The sequence below is a fragment of the Saimiri boliviensis genome, chromosome 4 (genome assembly GCF_048565385.1).
Source record: "Saimiri boliviensis isolate mSaiBol1 chromosome 4, mSaiBol1.pri, whole genome shotgun sequence".
Classification (NCBI taxonomy): Eukaryota; Metazoa; Chordata; class Mammalia; order Primates; family Cebidae; genus Saimiri; species Saimiri boliviensis.
In genome coordinates this window covers 92,446,391-92,469,701 of record NC_133452.1, presented here as the reverse complement: position 1 = coordinate 92,469,701, position 23,311 = coordinate 92,446,391, and the positions used below count along the sequence as shown (strand labels likewise).

Below are 23,311 nucleotides of genomic sequence, written 5' to 3'. Positions count from 1 at the left end.
GATCTGGCACCAGAGGAAAAGGCAATGTTGGCAGATCGTGGGGGCTCACACCTGTAATCCCAGCATTTTTGAAGGCCAAGGCAGGTGGATCACTTGAGGCCAGGAGTTCGAGACCAGTCTGACCAACATGGTGAAGCCCGATCTCTACTAAAAATACAAAAATTAGCTGGGCATGGTAGTGCATGCCTGTAGATATACCTACTTGGGAGCCTGAGGCTGGAGAATCTCTTGAACCCAGAAGGCAGAGTTTGCAGTGAGCCATGATCGCACTACTGCATTCCAGCCTAGTGACTGAGAGAGACTCTGTCTCAAAAAAAAAAGAAAGAAAGAACAAAAAAAAGTAATGTCATGTTCTGTGCCCCTGTCTATCAGCCGTTCAGTGGGTTGAGGGTTGTGTTACTTTTCAATGTAAGAAAAAAGACACTTGGCACCATATCCAGTTAAACAATTTAGATCAATCCAACACATAGCTACTGTCACCAATCTTGGCAAAAACTCTGGGAACTCTGATGGGACAGATGACTGGGCATCCTACCAAGCAGAGAGGTGGTCTCCATGTCACTTACTGTCATTTCACATTGAGGTTAATAATTGGGGTGGGAACTTTCATTGTCTTTTGAGTATGGTTTCTTTTCTTTTAATAAAATGCTTTTCTAAATCTTTATGCTATTTGATAGTCCTACCCAAGATCTCTTTAAATTGCTGTAATTGCAGGGGTTGGTGAACTATAGCCCATGGGCCATATCCAGCCTAGTTTCTTTTGTAAATCGAGTTTTATTAGAACACAGCCACATTCATTTGTGCTGTTGGTGGCTGCTTTCATGTTACAGCAGAGTTGAGGAGTGATGACAGAGGTCTGGTTCTCAAAGTGTCATATATTTACTGTTGTCCTTACAGGAAAAGTCTGCTGAATTCTCTCTTTCTCTCTTTCTTTTGGGGCATCATAATTTTAAAGAAAAGAAATAAAGGGCACGGTGGCTCACACCTGTAATCCCAGCACTTTGGGAGGCTGAGGTGGGCGGATCACTTGGGGTCAGGAGTTTGAGACCAACCTGGCCAACACGGTGAAACCCCAGCTCTACTAAAAATACAAAAATTAGCCAGGCATGATAGCGTGCACCTGTAGTCCCAGTTACTAGGGAGGCTGAGGTGTGAGAATCTCTTGAACTCAGGAAGTGGAGGCTGCAGTGAGCTGAGATCGCAAAAAGAGAAATAAAGTACCCCGGGAAACTGTTCTCGTGTCTATTAGGTGGTGCAAAAGTTACTGTGGTCTTTGCCATTTCAGTGACAAAAAAACCGCTATGACTTCTTTTTTGTTTGTTTTTTGAGACAGAATTTTACTCTGTTGTTTAGGCTGGAGGGCAGCGACGCAATCCTGGCTCACTGCAACCTCTGCCTTTCAGGTTCAAGCAATTCTCCTGTCTCAGCCTGCCAAGTAGGTGGGACTACAGGTGTGCACCACCACACCTGGCTAATTTTTTGTGTTTTTAGTAAAGACAAGGTTTTGCCATGTTGGCCAGGCTAGTCTCAAACTCCTAGATCAAGGGATCCACCCATGTCAGCCTCCCAAAGAATTAACAGGCATACGCCACCGGCCCTGCCTGCGATTACTTTCGCACCAACATATACTTGGTCAGTGATAACAGACCAGGAGGCAGCACACACACTGTGGCCAGCCTGGAGTGCGTTCATCCTAGGCTGGATGGCCATGCCCGAGGAGCGTCATTCTGGCAATGGTAATGTTCCTCAACTACCTCACATTCCCTATTAATCACAATTGAGGCATCACTAACTGGGTGAGTGACCTTGCACTAGTCACCAACCCTTCTACATGAGATTTCCTTACCAACAAAATTAAACACTTAACCACCTAACCATGTGTGTTTATAAAGTATATATAAACACATCTTATATATGTGTATGTGATATAGATAGTTTATAAAAGAATAGTAAAATAAATCCCAAATAAAAATAATAACATGAAAAGAAAACCCATTTCTTCACTGTCCAGCCTAGGAAACAGAACTTTATGAATATCTTTGAAATCCCTTCTGTGCCCCTTCCCCTCCCTCCCCAAAGAGGTGACTATCTCAATTTGGCAAATCATCCTCCTGTTTTTTTCTGTAGTTGATTGTTTTCTTTTGTTTAACACTTTTTCCTAAACAAAGAAGGCATTCAAAGTCCCAGACTGGTCTCCTCACTGGGGTTTTGTCATAACTTGCTAGACGAAAAGGTTGGTATCCCCTGAGGGAGTTGTTCATTTATCTTTGATTTATCAGCTCCATGGTGGGAGAGGACAGCAGTGAAGAACATTGGCAGCCCCAGCCAGTTCATGGAGTTGACTATGTTTTCATAGTAGCGAATCTAGTTGAGAGAGAGAACGAGATGAAACCTGATTTGTAGGCCTTAAATTTAGCTTCCAGTCCATTTTAGTTTATGGGAAATCTCACTGTATCTATTCTTTGTGGGTTTTTTTTTTCTCTTCCTTTTTTTCTTTATTTTGTGGCTTAAAAAAAGGATAAATACAGTACTGGGTTTTGGAAGAAGGACTTGTTGTTAAACTTAAACCTTTTAAACTCTGTAATTACTTTGTAAAGGCTGTGTATTTGCATCTGAAATGCATTGAGCCTTAAGTTTTAGTGCTGGTATATGGAGCTTTCATAATGATGGGAATACTTCCAAAAATAAATTAACTCTATAGAAATGTTAATCAGCTTATCCCCAGTGACCCCAGTGAGTTTTTCCATTGTACACATTGAAAAAATGGACATGACAGTTAGAGATTTGCCCAAAGCCACTGTCATTGGCATTATGAAGATTTAAGCAATGGTCCTACTTACCAGAAAACACAGTCATGTTTTCATATAAGACACTGCGGGCCTTAATCAAATTGACCTAAATTAAGATTCAGGGACTAACAAGCCTTTTGGTGTTTGGAAGAGTCTACCACATCAACTACAAATAGCTGGCTTATTCCTTAAAGTTACCTGCAGGGTTTTAAATCGGATATTGGTTTTCTGAGGAGTCTTTTTTGCTTGAAATCAAAAGCTCTGTATCTGACTAAACATTGCTCAGAAAATTGAAAAGCAGTTGGTTCAAGTAACTTCACACTGCCAGGGAAAACTGTGTGAGAAGTACAGTAATGACTCAATTTGTGGCGGTCTTTTCTTTTAGTTTTTATGTTTTGTGGCATTCTACTTTTTTTCTTTTGAAGATAGAGTCTCCCTCTCTCACCCGGGCTAGAGTGCAGCTGTGTAATCTCGGTTCACTGCAACCTCCACCTCTGGGGCTCAAGCGATCCTCCCACGTCAGCCTCCCAAGTAGCTGGGACTACAGACCTATGCCACCACACCCAGCTAATTTTTGTATTTTTTGTAGACTTGGGTTTTCACCATGTTGCTCAGGCTGGTTTCAAAGTCCTGGGCTCAAGCAATTCACCTGTCTCAGCCTCCCAAAGTGCTGCATTACAGGTGTGAGCCACCCTGCCCAGCCGGAATTCTATTTTTATGGTTGAGAAGAGAACAGCCTTCTACTGGGAACTTATTTTTGAAGAGCGTTTTTAGTGGATTGGTTCAGGACATGTATACAGTTTTCCACATCATCTGCCTCCATAGGATTGATGGCAGAGGAAGAATGCATGTTGAGGAGCCACAGTGTCCTTCATTTTTACAGAAACTTTTATAATTATTATTTTTATTGGCAATAATTGATAGCTCATTTTACAAATATTTTCCTGAACAACTGATGGATGCAAAAAACGATTTTTTTTTTGTAGGAAAACTTTGATTAAAAAATCAGAACAGTAAGCTCCTCTTTATTCTTCTCTTTTCCTTTCTCTCCTAAGCCTCACTTGAGAACTTGAACCTATTTTTTTTATTGAGTAGCAAATATTTTTAAGACATGGTTAACTATAACAGCTATGTTATCAGGGCAGGTGAGCATGGCCTCATTCAAAGACATGTTAGAGGTGATCCACCACCTCGAAGGAGGGTGGTGTATGGAGGTTTCATAATGACGGGAGTACTTCCAAAAATAAATTAGGAAGGCTAGTCAGGAGTTGGAGACCAGCCTGGCCAACATGATGAAACCCCATCTCTACTAAAAATACAAAAATTAGCTGAATGTGGTGGCGGGTGCCTGTAATCCGGGAGGCTGATGCAGGAGAATCCCTTGAACCTGGGAGGCTTAGGTTGCAGTGAGCCGAGATTGCGCTCCAGCCTGGCAACAAGAGCCAAACACCATCTGAAAAAACAAAATAAACCCAAAAAACATGACATGGATTCAGACAACTCACTCACTTGTTGTAGTAAAATACCAGAGCCCTTACTATAAGGGTGATATATGCACCCCATGTGTAAATTCTGGCAAAGCCAATGTGTAATTGCAGAAAGAAGATGCCATAAAGAGAGGGACACCAGAGTGAGCTACTCAGAGAGAGCCTCCCCTCACGAAGGGATGGTGCCAGGTGCTTATCCTGAGTTTTTGAATCTTGAGACTTTATTTTTGCATTTCACCAGTTTCATCTGTTCATCAGATCTGGGGACCCAATGCACACTCACTGGGTTTCAAGTGACTGATGAGCCAGAATGACAATATATTGAATCATTCGGGACAGCTGTCTGTCAGAATAATATCCTTGACCAGAATAGCTGGTCAAAGGATTCATGGTCTTTTATAAGCCAAAGTATTTCCTTCCTCTTGGAAGGTGCCATCAATATTGTCAAATTTTATAGTGGTGACACATACAGGATTTGAATTACAAACCTGGTGAGTTGGTTTCAATAACCTACTTACCTACGTTTGTGATATTGAGCCAGTAGCCTACATTTTCTAAGGGTTTTTTTTTTTTCTTACCTGTGTAATTGGAATATTAATGCTTTATAAAGATGTTCAATGGACTAATGCCTTAACATAATACCTGGAAGATAATAGCTACTGTTATTATACTGTCCTTTTGGCTGTTGTCTTCATTATAATTATGCAAGTCAAGTTGGAAAACTGAATAATGAATTAGAAAATTGCTTGTTGAACATGAATTTAAGCACAAGTTAGGTGTTCTTCGGGAATCCTTCTATTGGCCTGGAACAGCTGGGCACACAGTCAGTTGATAGAAAGAATACCATTCCCAGAATTTGAACACCTTTTACCTAGACAATGACAAAGTCCTTTGCAGTTTTAATCTGCAGCTTCCCTTGTTCTAAATGTCATGAAGTCACCGTGTTTTTAGATGGGAGCCTCTAACTTACTTGGTTACTGTTGTCTTTAGTACAGTAGTCCTCCCTTATCCACAGTTTAGCTTTCCAAGGTTTCAGTTGCCTGTGGTCCACTGTGGTCTGAAAGTACTAAATGGAAAATTCCAGAAATAAACAATTCATAAGTTTTAGATTATGCACTATTCTGAATAATGTGGTCAAATCTCACACTGTCCTGTACCATCCTGCTCTGTCCTACTGGGGAAGGGAATCATCCCTTTGTCTAGCATTTCCATGCCAGAGACCTCACCTGCCTGTGAGTCACTTAGTAGCCATCTAGGTTATCAGATTGACTGCTGTGGTACTGGTACTGCAGTGCCTGTGTTCAAGTCATCCTTATTTTACTTGATAATGACTCAAAGCTCAAGAGGAGTGATGCTGACAATTTGGATATGCCAGTGGCTATGAAGTACTTCCTTTAAGTGAAAAGATGAAAGTTCCCAACTTAATAAGAAAAGTAAGTTGTATACTGAGGTTGCTAAGAGCTACAAGAAGGAGTCTTCTATCTATGACATTGTGAAGAAGGAAAAAGAAATTCATGCATAGTGTATAGGGCTCTATACCATCTGTGGCTTCAGGCATCCACTGGGGATCTTGGAGCTTTTCCACCCCACCTCTCTCCTCCAACAAGGGTGGATTACTATAGTAACAGAGGAATCACTGTGAATACCCTATTTGGGTTTGGCTTTTAAAACATTTGGGGCTGATGTATTATAGTTCCATGATCCCTTCTTCTTCTGATTCCACACTCAGGAAGTGAAATTTGTATGAGGGTACCCAGCTAGTCCACAAGATGAGTTGCTTGTGCCAAGTGCTTAAGGGAGACAATGCATTCCTTTGATATACAGCGATAGGAAAGCGTCCCTCTTCTAGTTCATTCATTAAAGCAGAGCTGCCTTACAAAAGGAGCTTCCCTTACAAGCCCTCATTTGTTTTTCATTTTATTTTTTCTCTGGTGTAGGTATTGACATCCTGAAGCTTGTAGCAGCCCAAGTGGGAAGCCAGTGGAAAGATATCTATCAATTTCTCTGCAATGCCAGTGAGAGGGAGGTTGCTGCTTTCTCCAACGGGTACACAGCTGACCACGAGCGGGCCTATGCGGCTCTGCAGCACTGGACCATCCGGGGCCCGGAGGCCAGCCTCGCCCAGCTGATTAGCGCCCTGCGCCAGCACCGGAGAAACGATGTTGTGGAGAAGATTCGTGGGCTGATGGAAGACACCACCCAGGTAATGGAGCCCTGGTTGTGTGTCTTTACCACTGACTGATTGCCTCTGTATTTCAAATTTTGTCAGTTATATGGGAACAAAGAAAAATAACATATTTGGAGGATAGGCACATAAACACACACGCACACATGCACACACCTGCACACACACACACCTTACTTTCTAGGACAAGGGTTCTCAGTTGGCCATTCATTAGAATCATCTGGAGAACTTTTAAAAAAAACTGATGCTCGGACCCTATCTGCACACCAGTCACATCAAAATCTACAGGCGGCAGAGTATGAATCAGTATTTGTAAAAGTTCTCTTTCTTACCCCATTTACAGTCTCATTTTCCATGGTACACTTTGAATGAAACCAAGAAAAAAGACTTTTTACTACACCCTCCTCTTCTCCAGAGGGTATTTTTGTGATGTGGCTTATGAAGGCAGCATCTCGCCTCCTGAGGTTGCAGTGTTGCTAGCAGCAGTTGATGACAGAACTGATACTCCTCGTTGGGTTGTTCAATGGAGCACATCAGATGGGAACTGAGGGGACCCAGGAGTGTGATTTCTTTATAGCCAATGAGCCCTGGCTTTGGAGCCAGACAACACTGGATTTGAATCCTGGCTCTGGTATTTGTTAGCTTAGGTAATGAAGGGTAAATTACTTCAACTTTCCTTGCCTCTGTTATTCACATTTGCAAGCCTGCTATATAGATTAAGATGAGAAATAAAGTATATAAAATGCCTGACTTATTGCAAGTGTTCTACAAATGGTAGTTACCACCATGATATAACTCATTTTAACTTAGTCTTTCTTTAATCATATGTACCTCCCTGAAAGGCCATGAATGAAGTACAGGTTTGGATATTGAATCATATTTTCCACAGACTTTGATTCAGGTTTCAGGACATATTCTAAAGTAAAGAAAATGCTGCCACTAAGTTGATAAAACCCATTTAAGATAAAGGGCCAGTCTGTGTTATTATTCCAGTGGTCCAAATTTGTTACCTCAAAGAGCTAGGTAGAGATTTTTTATGATGTCAGCTCAATTTGCTATCATTCTGTATCACATTTTGTATATCAAAGGATTCTATTTACATACTTTACACTTATGCTTAAGTATACTTGATATATTTAAGAAGTCCAAATGCTTTTATCTTTTTATACTGGTAGTGCAGTTCTTCTTGACTATTGACGTAATCATTCAGCAGGTGAATCTTTTATCCAAGTAACTAGATGATAACAATTTATAGGTGCTAATTGACTTCGAAGGTGTTCTTTTAATACTCCTGGTATATTTTTAACTTCTTTGAAATGTGGAATTTCACAAACAATACTTACTAATAGACCCAGTGATTAATATTCAAAGGCATACACCAGTGTCTTATGACTTTCTAAGAAAGAGTTTAGGTGTGAAATACTATTCACAACTAAAACTAGGTTTTAGGTAGCTGGATTTGGGGGAAAGCAAGGGAGATGTTTACCCTCCAATTAAGTAAAATGGCTGTGGATTGAATACCAGCGAGTTTGGAGGCAAAGCATTGTTGTGCATTCCTTGAATATTGGCTTAAGGAGAGAGCTAGAAGACAAAGCTTAGGCTAAAAGAAGGAGTTAGATACTTGAGAATAAGTCACCTAATGTCCTTGATGATACCTAAAAGAAGGATAACATACAATTGATTCAAAATTAGGATTTGGCGGGCCCATGGAAAAGCAAAAAGGGGAGAGTACGTGTCATAATGAGTGATTCATAACAAAATCAATAGGTCGACGAATAAGAGAACAAAGCGAAGCACCTTCTTCCTAAGTGCCAAACTCTTGTGCACTTTAATTCTTTCCTTCCCCTATCTCTTCTGTAATACCAAAAGATTTCTAATAGTATCTATTTTTTGTTATTTATTTTTTGACAACAGTAATGTCAAAGCACCCTACAGCTTTCTCTTTGGTTCTACTGTAGCCTATGAGTTATGATGGAGGCCGAGAAGGCAATATTAAGTTTTTTATTTCACATTTTAATAATATGCATCAATGTCTAGCAGCATTTTGGATCCAGCTCTAACTCTAATTTTAATAGCCAATGAGCATGGATTTCTGGCTGCCAGTTCTTATTACAAGTTGAGTATCCTTTATGTGACATGCTTGAGACGGAAGTGTTTTATATTTTGGATTTTTTCAGACTTTGGGATATTTGCATATACATAATGAGATAGCTTGGGGATGGAACCCAAGTCTAAACATGAAATTCATTTATGTTTCACATATACCTTATGCACATAGCCTGAAGGTAGTTTTATACAATATTAGAAAAAGTGTGCGCATGAAGCAAAGTTTGTGTTAAGCAGTTATGTGTGGATTTTTCCACTTGTGGCATTATATTGGTGCTCAAAAAGTTTTGGATTTTGAATTTTTGGATTAGGGATGCTCAAGTGGTAATTGCACAGTATGTAACTCTCTGTCCATAGTTTATCTCTGAGATTTGTCTGGTCTAACAAGAGAACCAGAAGGCAGGGGGCTTAATTGAGACTTATTCTTCTCATCCTATGATGGACTTGTACTCCCTGTGTATGATGGTACTGCTGGGGATTTGGGGCTTTGCCCCAGGAGTTAATGGACTCTTAATGGGTAAAAATAATTATGTTTTTTAAATGGTCAATGTGTTTTCCTCTTCGTAAGCCTGAAAGCACCTATGTTATGTTCCACTCAAAGGATTAGATCTGGTGTGACTTTTAGTTACCTTTGTCAAGAACAGCCAGTTCATTATTAACCATAGTAGCCTATTAGCCATTTTAAAATTAAACTCATTCAGAGTCTGACTGTTTCTTTATCTGAGGTATGAGCTGTATTTTTCAGCGCTCTCTTCTTTCAAGTTCAACATCTAAGCTGCCAGCCTTCCAGAATCATAGCTATGCTTCCCTTCTGGGGCATGAGCATTTGGAAGAAGCGGCAAAGCAGTGGGATGATAATTGAAAGTTATTGTGATTTTGCCAAAGCTATTAAAAACAAGACACTGCCCTAATACAGCATTCCAATTTGTATGTTATCTCTTTTTTCCATTTCTGTCTTTATTTTAAAAAGTCTGTTATAAGAAGCATGTATTTCAGATATTTTTCTTAAACCTAGTCTGATAGCTTTTTACAATTAGAGAATTTCAGTGTGTTTACATTTTTATGTAATTATATGATTGTTTTTTAAATGTAATTTTAATGTAACTTTAAAAATGTAATTACTCATATATTTGGGTTTAAATCTACCATATCTTTGTTTTCAATTTGTCCTTTCCTCTTTATTTTCTCTCTGTCGTTTCTTGCTTTCTCTTGGAATAATCAAATATTTTTTCTTATTCCATTTCTCCTCATCTGTTAGCTTGTTAATTTCACATTTTTACTTCACGTTTAATGGATACCCAAGGGATTACAACACACATATTTAAATTATAAGAGATATAATAAATGTACTTCTCACTATTTTACAGATACAACCACCTTAGAAGAGTTTAAGCCTATTAATCCTCTTCTTACACTTTGCTTTTGTTTTCATGAATTTTAATGTTACACATTTAATACTGCTAAAAGGCATAGTTATTATGGTTTTACACAGTCAGGAGTCACACAGATGTATCTGCATATTGATCTTTTCTGTTCTTAATACCTTCCTCCTGCAGCTTCAACTTCTACCTGAGATCTTTTTCTTTTGCCTAAAGAATACTTCTCAGTGTAGGTTTCCAGCAATAAATTCTGCTTTTCTTGATCTGGAAAGTGCCCACTAAATAAATAAATAAATTGCATTATTTCACCTTAGCTTTTTTTTTTTTTTTTTTTTTTTTTTCTTCTTTTTTTTTTTTTTTTTTTATTGCATTTTAGGTTTTGGGGTACATGTGATGAACATGCAAGATTGTTGCATAGGTACACACATGGCAGTGTGCTTTGCTGCCTTCCGTCCCCTCACCTGTATCTGTCATTTCTCCCCATGCTATCTCTTCCCACCTCCCCACCCCCCGCCCCTCCCCCATTTCCCCCCAACAGACCCCAGTGTGTAGTGCTCCCCTCCCTGTGTCCATGTATTTCACCTTAGCTTTTGAAGGATAGCTGGAAGTAAAAGTTCAGCTTGCCAGTTATTTTCCTTTAGTTCTTTAATGCCTGGGTTTAAGTTTCCCCTGCTAACCAGCAAAGGAGAGGATGTGATTTTATTTTTAAATCTGTATTACATAACAAATTTTGTGCACAGTATTATTTATTCCAGGCACTTTGGGCAATGCAAAGATGAGTAAGACAAAGTCAATACCATCAAGGAAGCTTACAGTTGGATAGAAGGAAGAAATGTACACATACTTATATAATCTAAAGGAGTAAATCCAAGAGGTGGGGAGGAGGAATGTGCTGAATCTCCAACTAACCAGCCAGTAGGCTCTGATCAGAACGTCAGTGTGGAGACATGTGCTGGGTTCAATCCCCATCCTGGCAACATAGTCACTTTGGGGACTCTGAGTAAATTACCTGGCCTCTCTGCCTCAGTTTCTTCATGAAGAAAAAGGAACAACATGAGTGCCTTTCCTATGGGTTGCTCTGAGAATGAGGTGAGTGTGACCCACAGTAAGCACTTGTCAGATGTTGACTATTAATAGTTGCAATTATTTCCAGGCAGTGGAGGCAAGACAGATGGAAGAATGTTCCTAACTAGCTAAACCTCATACACATAATAGGTCTTTTAGATGCTGAATACAGAGGGTCACTTAGTGTCAGGTGGGGATTTTCTCCCAATTCCAGGACTGCTGAAAGTAGATGGTTGAGCAGGAAGGCTGCTATCTGGGTTCAGTGCCCAAAAGCTGGAAATCCCAGCTAACTGTAGCTATTTATTGCTTACTGCCTGAGCACATCTTCCTAGGCTGGCTGGGATGTTTTCTCTAGTGAGGGAGATAATGGTCTGGTTCCTCAGTAGCTGTCAGAAAAAGAGAAGCAAAATTGAGCAAGTGAATTTCTAGTTTTCCTTATGATTTGGTTTTCCTCGTTTTTTTTTTTTTTTTTGCTCTGCCCTTTTATTCTAGAGCCTTCTTATGTGCAGAGAGACTTAACCAGTGCATTCTTTCTCTGCACCGTGGATAGGGTGAAAGGAAGGGAGTCTGTTTCTTCACCATAGGAAACCCTGGGCAAACAATTTCTCTAATGCTGAGATTTTTCCATTTAAAATGGGAATTCAAGGACCTGTCCTTCACACTCTGAGTGGTTATTAAAATTAATTTTAATAATCAAATTACCGTGGACTGTACTAGAGTGAGATATTAAAGTGATGCTTAGCAGCTAGGTTCAGAAGTATTATATTTGTGGTTAGAGTTTGAGCATCCCTTCATTGCTTCATGAGAGAAAGGGGAGGAAAAAGAAATTTCATAGATACTTTAAAAATGATGATATTAAAAACAACCACAACAATTTAAAATAATATAAATTGTGACTTTAGCTCTCTGTTTTGATCAGGGATTCACAAATGTAAAGGACTGATGTTGATCAGGCATCGGAGTTGAGCATCCATGCTCTACTTCTTCTCTCCTTCCGTAAGATTAAGTAGATTAAAACTACACTATAATTTAACAACCAGTGGACCCACAGTCAGTGTTTTGTGGTGGTGGTTGTTGATTTCTATATAATAGAATGATTCTTTGTTAGGGTATCTTAGTCCTTTCCAGAACCACATAAGAGACCTGTCTCAAGAACAGAGCGTTTGTGCACTTAACGCACACACACTCTCTCTCTTTCTACTATAGTAGACTCTGTGTTGGAGCTTGGATGGCTTTGCTCTGTGTAATCAACTTGGAGAATCCCAACAGCTAGAGAAGTACTGGGCCTTCTATTTTGATCAGAACAGTGCTCCTGCTGCTTCTGCTGCAGAGAGAACTACAGTTACTGATTTTTTGCTTACCAGCTGCAGGATGCAGCTGTCCTTATCTATGGGTCTGACTGAGACCAGCTATTTTCAGAAATTTAATACAGTGAGGGCAAGTTGAAGCAAATACCAGCTGTACATTAACTGTTGGCTTTTTGGCTATTCAAATTAGTCTTTGTCATTAATTTTCCAATTTGTCATCTCTGGAAAATAGGGGTTATTGTCCTAAGACCTGAGGACCTAAGACCTAAGGTAGCAGCTAAACTTGTATGTATCTAGCGGCTGCCCTCTGCCGTGTTTCTACAGCATAGAGGGTTATTTAAGGTCAAGTTACTTAATCTGTAGGGTGTGACTGCGGGCTCCGGGGAACTTCTGGGGTGGTGAGGAGAAGAGGACATTATAAAGGGATTGCTGACACACATAGGACCAGAAACGGTTAGTGATGCTTGTGTTTAAAGTTGTCATTGTGCACAGAGGAGCAGTGTTTATAAATAGCCTTTAGATTTTCAATAACATTTCAGGCTTTTCTACTTACTATCATATTCCAAGGTTTCGTTCAGTTAGTCAACAACCTTTTTTCAAGCACCAGCTGTGTGCCTCGTACTGGGTAAAGAAAAGTGGTCAGTGCCATTCAGTAACTCACTTGTTGGGATAGAGACATATGTGCAAATAATTATAATTCAGTGGGATGAGCAAATGTTATAATAGAAGTGTGCATGAGGAATTATGAGCATCAGAGTGAAGAAGTACTCAACCTGCCAAAAAATTCATACAAAGCTAGAGCAGATATATACTTGTCCATTTGAAAGTCACTTAAAAAAAAATCAGACTAGTTTTTTTCAAGACTATATTTTGGTCTTCTTCCCTGAAACTTTCACACTTGGTTTCTGCCTAGGAAGCCCCACTTGCTTTTTCATATTAAGGGCTTCTCAAATCTTTGACTCTGCAAAGAATATCTGTTTTACTTATAACCTTGTTTTGCTCAGTAGCAAGCTTTTAAAAAACCCTTAACTGTTGTGTAATATTTAAGGTACAGAAATAAAGTTTTAATATCCCATTTCCTGTCAAGTGCTAGAGATTAAACTTTGAATCTCCAGGAACTACTAGAAGAAACTGACAAATTCAATAATTTGACTTGGTCTCTCAGAATCGGGTTTGAATTTTGCTTTTGCCATTCACTATGTGACTTTGGGCAAGTCCTATAAGGACTCCAAGCCTCAGTTTCTTTGTAAGTGCCTTGTAAAGATCTTGCTGAGAACTAGAGGTTAGTGTAAACCCCCAGTCCTGCACTTGACCTAGAGTAGGGAGCTCAGTAAATCTCAGCAACTATTTTCTGTGTTGGAATTTGAATTCTACATTGTCCTTTTTTGACTTGACAGCAAATGCATTCTGTTTTCAGTAAAATGCACATTAAGGAGAAAGTGAACCAGCATTTGCTAAGTATCTGTTGTGTCCTCAGCACTGTCTGGGTCTCTGTGTCTGATTTATTTAGCAAGCTTCATGTCCTGAGAAGTATAGGTGGGTATTCTAATTAAGATAGTGATATGATTTGGGTCTGTGTCCCTGCCCAAATGTCATGTTGAATCGTAATTCCCAGTGTTGGAGGTGGGGCCTGGTGGGAGGTGACCGGATCATGGGGGCAGATTTCCTGTTTTGGCGCTGTTCTTGCAATAGAGTTCTTATGAGATCTGGTTGTGTGAAAGTGTGTGGCACCTCCCCCCTCACTGTCACCACTGCTCTGACCATGTAAGATATGCCTGGTTCCCCTTTGCCTTCTGCCATGATTATAAGTTTCCTGAGGCCTCCCAGTCATGCTTCCTGTACAGCTTGCAGAACCATGAGCATATTAAACTTTGTTTCTTTATAAATTATCCAATTTCAGTTATTTCTTTATAGAAGTATGAAAACTGACTAATACAGATATATTACTATATTTCATTGAATCCCATGTCAATTGTAAGATGTACCATTGTCATGTGTATTACTGGGAAACAAAATACTGCTAATTATAATTGTAAGATACATCCCCATTTCAGAGATGTTTAAATGTGAAAAAAATATGCATCATAGAATTAACAAAATATGATAGTTGAGCTTGATGTATGCAGATTGTAAGGAAAAATATCTAGGAAACAGATTCTTGAGGTCTTTATATTAATGTATACTCCCTCCCCAACACACACACACACACACACACACACACACACACACACACACACACTTCTTCTTATTAGTATTGCCTTTAAGGTTGAGATGGTTTAACAGAGGCAATTTATTTAATAGATTATCAGAGGACCCATTATATATTGAGCCCTGTACCAGGCACTGAGATACTAAATGAAACAAAACTAAACACAAAACAGAATCATCCCTTAAAATGCTGACAGTTTTATAGGAGGCATAGATATGTGAGCCAGACTTAAGAATATATTCTGTGAAGCTACTATACAGAAGGATTGAAGTGGGCTTTAATTTTTTTCTCAGACAGTGTCTCACCATTCAGAAAATGTCAGGTCTATTAGTGGATGACATTTCCCACCCCTTTAATCTACACCCTTACTGGTTTTCTCAAAAAGTGCATTGAGAGGAAGTCAGAATCAATACTGTGAAAAGAAGCTTCTTTTCTCCATCAATTACCAGTGCAGGAGAGCACATTTTCATTGTTTCTTTTTAAAGCCAAAACATCAATTTGGATAAAGTTGAATAGCTTCCAGCTTTGGTCTAGCTTCTCCATTTTGTGTTTGTGAAAGTGTCCCTTATTCTGTTATAACCCAAGTGTCAATAACAGGTACATTTGCTGATGAGGAATTGCATCATGGTCAGCAGTAGATTTTATTATGTATCAGTTAATTTCAAGGTTTTCATCACTTATTCTTTACCATTTCCTTGGGAGAGACTAATGTCACTCCCGATTTTTTCATAACCAATTGCCACAGAGGAAACTTTGATTGATCTACAGTTGAACTTTCAGAGGACAGGCTGAAATTAAATGACCAACAACAAAATGACTTATTTCCAAAAAAGTACTAGAAAAAAACATGGGGGAAATATTTTGTTTTTATAATCACAACAGTAGAGAATGGTGTAAAGCACAGAAGCTGTACAAGAACAATGCAACTACTTAACAATAAATATACAAACCAGAAAACACCACATACAAATCAAAAGACAAAATAATCACAGGTAAAAATTGAAACATAGGGTTAAGTTTATTGAAAAATAATGAGTTTTTACAAATTAAGAAAGAAATACGCCGTCTTGTGAACGAGACAATTTACAGAGAATGAAATACTGAAGACTTTTTAAACATGAAGACTTTTACCCTCTCAGGCTGACATAGAGACCTATGATTCCACATCTAGGAAGATATCTTACAGGTACTCTCATACATTCAGCATGATGCAAGTACAAGTACATGTATTCATTGTAGTGTCATGTGTAGTAGCAAAAGAGTAAGGAGATCTACAAATGCCTTTCACTAGAGGACTGGTTATATATGTTATAGAACATCCATTCAGTGGAATGGCATGCACTTGTCAGAAGTGAGTCAGCTCTTCATGTGCTAGCCTCAAGAAGAATTAAGAGGAAAAAGTAAGGTGAAGAATTGTCTGTAGGGCCAGACGGAGTGGCTCACGCCTGTAATCCCAGCACTTTGAGAGGCCAAGATGGGCGGATCACTTGAAGTTGGGAGTTTGAGAACAGACTGGCCAACATGGTAAAACCCCATCTCTACTAAAAATACAAAAAGTATCTGGGCCTGGTAGTGCACATCTGTAATCCCAGCTACCTGAGGCATGAGAATCAACTGAATACGAGATGTGGAGGTTGCAGTGGGCTCGGATTGCACCACTGCATTCCAGCCTGGACAACATGAAAAGAAAAGAACAGTATGTAGTACATTGTGTCACCATATTGGAATACACACATACACACACACAGAGTATATACATATATGTTAAAAATTATTTTAAAAAATAAGGGGTGGGATGGAGAATATATGTACTTATTTATTGGTATAAGTATAGACTATCTCTGGAAGAGTATATTGGGACTTGGTAACAGTAATAACCCCCATGAAGGGAAACTGAGTTGCTGAGACTTGGAAGTCAGAGGTTAAAGTCAAAAGTAACTTAGATTTGTGGATCATATGTATTATAATTCTAATGGCATGAATCTAATTAATGGACTTATTACATAAGGCTAATTTAATCAGATTTGTTGAGTTCAAAAAATCTGAATCGTACAGATGAACTTAAGCCTTCTTACTTCAAGATCTTGAGTTTCCTATGAAATGACTCTCTGTCCTTCACAGTGTCTTACAGCAAGCTTTAAAAAGGTTTGTGAAACCTTTTCTTATGGACAGGATTATTGAAAGGCTTTTTTTGTGTGGGAAAGATTTCCCAATAGAAGTTTAGGGAAACCTAAGTAATTTTCAACAGAGCATGATCTCCTAATGTTCTGATGGTGCTGAGCTCTTAGAAGGCTTGGCAATATATTCAAACGTGAGTGTACTCCAGCTCTGAACCAAGAGGGCCCACTTATTCACTGTCCTCACTTCCTCTTTTTGAGAAAGCTAAGTCAGTGAGTCAGCTCAGAGCTGCAACACCATTACCGTTGATGTCAGCAGCCTGGACAGCTTGGAGACACCCGCAGGGCAACTGGGCGAGGCCGGCCTCCCTTGCCCCTCCCTCAGGAGCCAGCTGGTTCTTACCAGCTTTGGCAGCTTTGTGCAGCACTATTTGTTGTGGCTTTTCTCCTGTACATACAGGAAAGGCACAGTTCTCTTGCTTAGGGCAAGGATTAGCTATTGGCACTTTGACTTAAATGGGGGTGGATTTATAGACTTTGGGGCTCAATTTTGAAATTAACTCTTAGAAATGACGAGAATTCTAAGATTAGGTATAGCCAGAAAATTATAGCCAACTACCTTGATTTGAGTTTGGGGTATTTAAGCAAGAAGCCCACCATGACTAGTTAACCTAGGCTAACTTCATATACCTTAAGTAAGGTTGCAGTTGAAACAAAACCTTTTTATTATTCTGTGCTTGAACAGATCTAGGGTGAGTGGAAATGTTTTTTAAAATAATTCCCCACTGGTTTTGACATTTTTTGGGCCAGATTAATCCTGAGATTCTCCTGATGGTGGGTAAGTTTGTTCTGCAGGCTCTGCATTGGCTCCCAGTATAAGGTTCACTCACCTATGCTATCTCTGTGGTCTGGCTTGGGGGTTCCCAAGGAAGCTGAGCAGAACATCTTGATGTTGTGCTGCTGTTATTTATTCTGTCCCATGATATCCAGTGATACCAGAGAGATCTAGACAGCAGATGGGCCTCACTGTGCACTTGCCAATTGACAATTTAGATGTAAGTGTTTGTGCTGTTTCCTACTTATGCAATGGAAACACCTCCTTGCTTCATGTCCTGAAGTCTGGGCTGCTCAGGAGAAGAAGAAAGAAGGAAAGAAAACAAGAAGTTTTAACTCAACAGTGGAAGCCTAGGAAAATTTGGGGGAATTTTGTCTTAAAATTATTTGACTCTTGGCTCTTCTCTTTACTTTTTTAAAATAACGTTTCAAAAGGAGACTTATGAAGCAAAGAAAATTTGGAAGCACATTGCAACAAATAATAAATCTACCATCTAGATTCAATAGTTATGCACATTTTGGCATATTTGCTTTATCTATGTATGCATATATTTCCAGTCCATATTCCCATTTCAAAGATGTTCCTTAAATTTCTTAAAACTGGTAATCCTTCTTTCAAGCATTTAGAAACCAGCATTTTTCCATTTGCCTCTTAAGCTTTTTGTTTGCAAAAAAATTTGAATATATTTGGGTTCTACTCGCCAAGATCCATGACTCTGGAATGAATTGAACAAGAATTCACCCTCAGAAGAATAATTTAAAAATCATTGTGTCTCATCATCTGAAACTTTTGTTTTTAGAGGCGACGTATTTGTTTTTATTTTTTAAGGAGAAAGTAATTATATACAAGTATTCTATAATGTCTAAACTTAGGAATTGAATAAGTTCAGATAAATCGTTTTCTGATGAGGATGCTAACCCTCATTATCTGGACCCTCATTTATATCTGAAATTTTGGACCCATATAGACTTGAATAAGAAAGCATTTCTTATTATCTGAATTCCTGTTCTCTAAAGACCACATAGATTGAGATATCAATAAATACTTTTCTGGCAAAGAAAATATGCCTTTTTTTCCTCCCAGACCTCAGTCTTATATGCCTATGTAGGCCTATAGAAGACCTTGAAATCTAATTTGATTTTGATTATCTGGGCAGCTGCAAGAGCAAGGGAAACAGGCTTGAGATAATATCATAATTCTTCAATAGTTGTGATTTTATATTTATTTGTGACTAGAATTCCTTTGAGATAAACATTTAGTAGAAATTGAATTTGTTTGTTTTTTAACCAGCCACTGGTCTGTTGGGATCTGAAATATTTTCGATAGAAAACAAAGTTATGGGCTACAGTTGAGTTATCTGGTATTTACAGAATCTCTCCTGTTTATCTCAGGGCAGTCATCCAGCCGGAGTGTAAGTCTGCCATTGAGTCCCAGGTCCTTGCAGACCTCACCTGTACCCCCCTTCACTCTGGTGGCGGGCTTCGGGCAACACCTTGTGGTCATGTGATTGCTTGTAATCAGTTTACAGGGTTTGTCAAATTTCTCTAAATGCTGTGGGGTTCAGAGAGGGAAGTGACATGGCAGCAAAGAGGGTAACTTTGAAACTAGGCAGACCTGGTCTTGAATTCTGGCTCTGTGGCTTGGGGCAAGTTATTACCTCTTAGAGCCTCAGTTTCCTCATCTGTAAAATGGGGCTGGTACAACTTCCTTAGCAGCAAGCGAATCACAGATATTTTATGCTGAATCACCTAGCACAGTATTGGCAATGGCTTACTTCTTCAAGTCTCTTTTTGTTATCTCATATTGAACAGCAATATGTTTCAGTTAGGTTTAGCAAATGGGCTTTTAAAAACCATTATTAAAGTGACAGAGATTTTCACAAATGTATCATAGAACATTTGGAATGAGGTCTAGAGGGAAAATTAAATTAAAACAGCCACTTTACTGTAAGGAGCTTTCTGCTGGGGATTCTCAGGCATATCTGGTTATATTAGGGAAAAGGTGCCTGGTGGTATCCACCTGGGTAGTGTCAGAAGCCAAGGGGTTAAATTGACCATTTCAGTAGGCTGGCGAAGGGCATATAGGCTGGGTAATTAATACTTCATTTTAGGGGGTTACTGAGGCATCAAAGTCATTAATTAGTTTTATGAAAACAGATTGTGCAACCACAGGGAGATTGTAATTGGGTAATAATTGAAAATAACTTTTTGGTAAACTTTAGTTGAGTAGTTCAGTTAGGGGTAACTTGGAAGGGGAAAAAGAGTTTGAGTGGGGGATTAGTGGGTGAGAAGAATGAAATAGCAACAGTAAGACAAGCAACAAATAAGACATAATCTGAATGGAAGGAACGCAGGAGTGACCCAGTCTAACCTGTTTAGGTTAGAAATGAGACCACAGGTCTGATGAGGGAAGTGGTTTTCCTAGCACTACACAGCTAGTTAGTGTTATGTCTCTTCTCTTTTCTTGCAAGGATTTTTCCAGGATTTTCAGGACTTTGATTTTTAGGAGTTGACTATGAGGAACATGAAGTGCTTACCACACAGATGGCGGCTGAGGCTGGAGTTTTCACCCATTCCTGTTCTCGGAGTCTACTCAGGAATGCTGCCAGATCTTGCCGCCTCAAAATCTGATTTCATTTATATACCACCCTTGCCATGAATAAAGCTTGGAAGGATTCTCCTTTACCATGCATGGCTCTGCCATCCCCAGGGGATAGGGAAATACTGCAACCTTCAACAGGAAGGAAAGGCCAGTCAACAGGGAAGCGATTTTTCAGTTTGATAATAGAAGTGGAAAATTGTTTTTGAGCTTCAGTTTCCATTTATTTTATTTTATTTTATTTTATTTTTATTTTGATACAGAGTCTTGCTCTGTAGCCCAGGCTGGAATGCAGTGGTGTGATCTCACCTCACTGCAACCTCCACCTCCTGGGTTCAAGTGATCCTCCTGCCTCAGCCTCCTAAGTAGCTGGGATTACAGGCATGTGCCACCACACCCAGCTAATTTTTGTACTTTTAGTAGAGAGTTTTGCTATGTTGGCCATGCTGGTCTTTAACTCCTGACCTACAGTGATCCACCCACTCGGCCTCCCAGAGTGTTGGGATTACAGGTGTGAACCACTGCGTCTGTTCTCAGTTTCCAATTTTGATTTGGTTGAGCACACAGAGTGGGTACTTCAGTTTTAGAATTCTGGTTGCTGGGGGAATGTAGGATTGGCAAGGACACAGCTGGAAATAAGGAAGGGTGATGATGACAGTTATGGCTCATTGCGGTACAATACAGATGCAAATTAAATCATTATTCTCATAAACACTGCTACCAAACTCAGTAGCCCAGAGATGTTCAGGCCCCCAGATTTCAAGCAGTAGTCTGTTTACCTAATCTATTTGCATGGTTCCTTGTACTCAGTGGTAGAGGTGCTTAGGAAAATTGTTAAGTCCGCAGCAGAACTTTAGATGTGACCCCACCCTTGAGTAAGGTGAACCATTTATCTTTCTTCCCTTGTCAGTTTGGACTTCTATGTATCTGGAAAGACTAAGTGTGCTTACATGGAAACTAATCAGAAGGACATTTGGGACTTGTTTGGCCAAAAGAAATGTTATGCTCTCAGAGTTCACACAATAGAATTGTTCCCTTTTGGGCTGCTTTGGGAGCTGTCCATGCCCCCTACCATTTGGGTCTATTTACTGTCTCTACCTCATTTCTCATGTGAGTCTTCCAAGTTAGCAGGATTACACCATGACTATAAAGCAAAAAGAACTGTAGTTTTCAAGTTTCTCCAAAGGAACTTCAAGTAAGTGGCAGATACATTGCCTTTACAGGCCACGTTTTCTTAATATCTGCCTCATTGCAATAAGTTGGGGCACATATGAATGCCGTGTCCATGAACATTTAACAAAAGTATAGAGAGGAGCTCAGCCACAGCAATAGTTTTCCCGCTACCCTGTTTCTTGGATAACTATATAAATAAGAGCTGCTGCAGCCACAACATTTTCAAGGTAGCAGAAGGAAAATATACTTATCAGTGGTGACTGCTTTTAAAAACGTTTGTTGGTTTTCTAGCTGTAAACATTATTATTATTATTATTATTATTTTTTGAGGCAAAGTCTCACTCTGTCGCCCAGGCTGGAGTGCAGTGGCACGATCTCTGCTCACTGCAACCTCTGCCTCCTGGGTTCAAGTAATTCTTCTGCCTCGGACACCCAAGTAGCTGGGACTACAGGCGCCGGCTACCAAGCTGGGCTCATTTTTGGATTTTTAGTGTTGACAGGGTTTCGCTATGTTGCCCAGGCTGTTCTCGAACTCCTGACCTCAAGGGAGCCACCCACCTGGGCCTCCAAAACTGCTAGGATTATAGTTGTGAGTCACCATGGCCAGCCTAATATATCTTTATAGAGAATTTAGAAAGTTCAAGGAAGCTTAGGAAATTATTTTATTTTGTGAATAAAGTAAGTTTATGCTCAAAGTTTTTGTAAAAGGAGCCTCTTTTCTGGAAATCTGGCTTTCTTGTTAAGAGTATTTTTCTTTTCTTTTCTTTTCTTTTTTTTTTTTTTTTTTTTTTGAGACAGAGTCTCTCTCTGTCTCCAGGCACTAGGCTGGAGTGCAGTGGCATGATCTTTCCTCACTGCAACCTCCACCTCCCGGATTCAAGCAATTCTCCTACCTCAGCCTCCCGAGTAGCTGGGACTACAGGCACGCACCACCATGCCCAGCTAATTTTTGTTTTTTTTAGTAGAGATGGGGTTTCACCATGTTGGCCAGGATGGCCTTGATCTCTTGACCTCATTATCAGCCCACCATGGCCTCCCAAAGTGCTGGGATTACAGGTGTGAGCCACTGTGCCCAGCCAAGAGTGTTTTGCTTCTGTTTGGTATCTAAATCCTATTGTAGGTGTTCTTCATTGGCTGTAAACTCAGAATACTGAAAGATGAACTTTTAGAATTAATGAAACAAGGAATTAATTTATTCCACATATTCCGATGACTCAATGTTCTGATTAGAAACCAGAAATAACACAATGCCTAGTACAGTTGCGGTATGGAAAACCAGCTTTGATGGATGTTGTATATATTACAGCAAATCAAGGAAAGAAGTTTCTATGAGCATTGTTTTTCTTTTGGGAAAAAATGAAAATAACTTTAGATGAAGTAGGAATGCAACCAGCTGCTGTTGCACAAAGTGAGAAAGACATATACTTAGTAACTGAGTAGATTTTCTAGAAAGATGGTTTTTAAATGGCCTCTGGCTTTAGTGATGCTAGTTAGCTCTGTTGTGACACTAATACCGTTTGTAGAGGTATTTTCACATTCACCTGACTCATTGTTAATTACAGAAGAGCAACAGTTCAGCATTCTGTCTTTCCAATTATGTTGGAAATCATGTGCTTACTTTTCACTAGTAGGACCTTTTGGTGAAATTGGGGGGGAAATTAAACATTTAAAATTTTCGAATGAATTTAAGAAATAAGTGGGTGGACTTTTTAGTTTGTGACTTGTGGGTGGTAATTTCCTTTTTAAGCAAGAACAGTGTATGATATTGACTGACCAGGTCTTCCAATGTAATGTCCAAGAGAACCAGAATGTAGACAAGTGTTCTTTGTCTAATTGAGTGAATTTTAAAAAGTGTGTTGGCATGAATGGCCATGTGCATTTTCCAGGAGGAGGGGCATGTGCCAGGGCCTATGGAATTAAAATTTTACAAGCACATACATAACATTTGTCTGTAGATCAGAAAGGGACTGCTAGGTACGCATGTTTCCCAAGTCTGAAACTTGCGCTAGAAGCAGAAATGGTGTGGGTGGTGGTTTAGAGGAAAAGTGCTGTTGGAACATC

General features: G+C 39.5%; 1 protein-coding gene across 1 annotated transcript in view; it reads left to right on the top strand.

Moving 5' to 3' along the window:
- TNFRSF21 (TNF receptor superfamily member 21) overlaps positions 1-23,311 on the top strand; it is a 72,974-nt gene that overhangs the window by 43,958 nt on the left and 5,705 nt on the right. Inside the window, exon 4 of the mRNA XM_010333979.3 lies at positions 6,214-6,479. Within this exon, the coding sequence (XP_010332281.2) occupies positions 6,214-6,479 (266 nt within the window). The remainder of the gene's footprint in view (positions 1-6,213; positions 6,480-23,311) is intronic.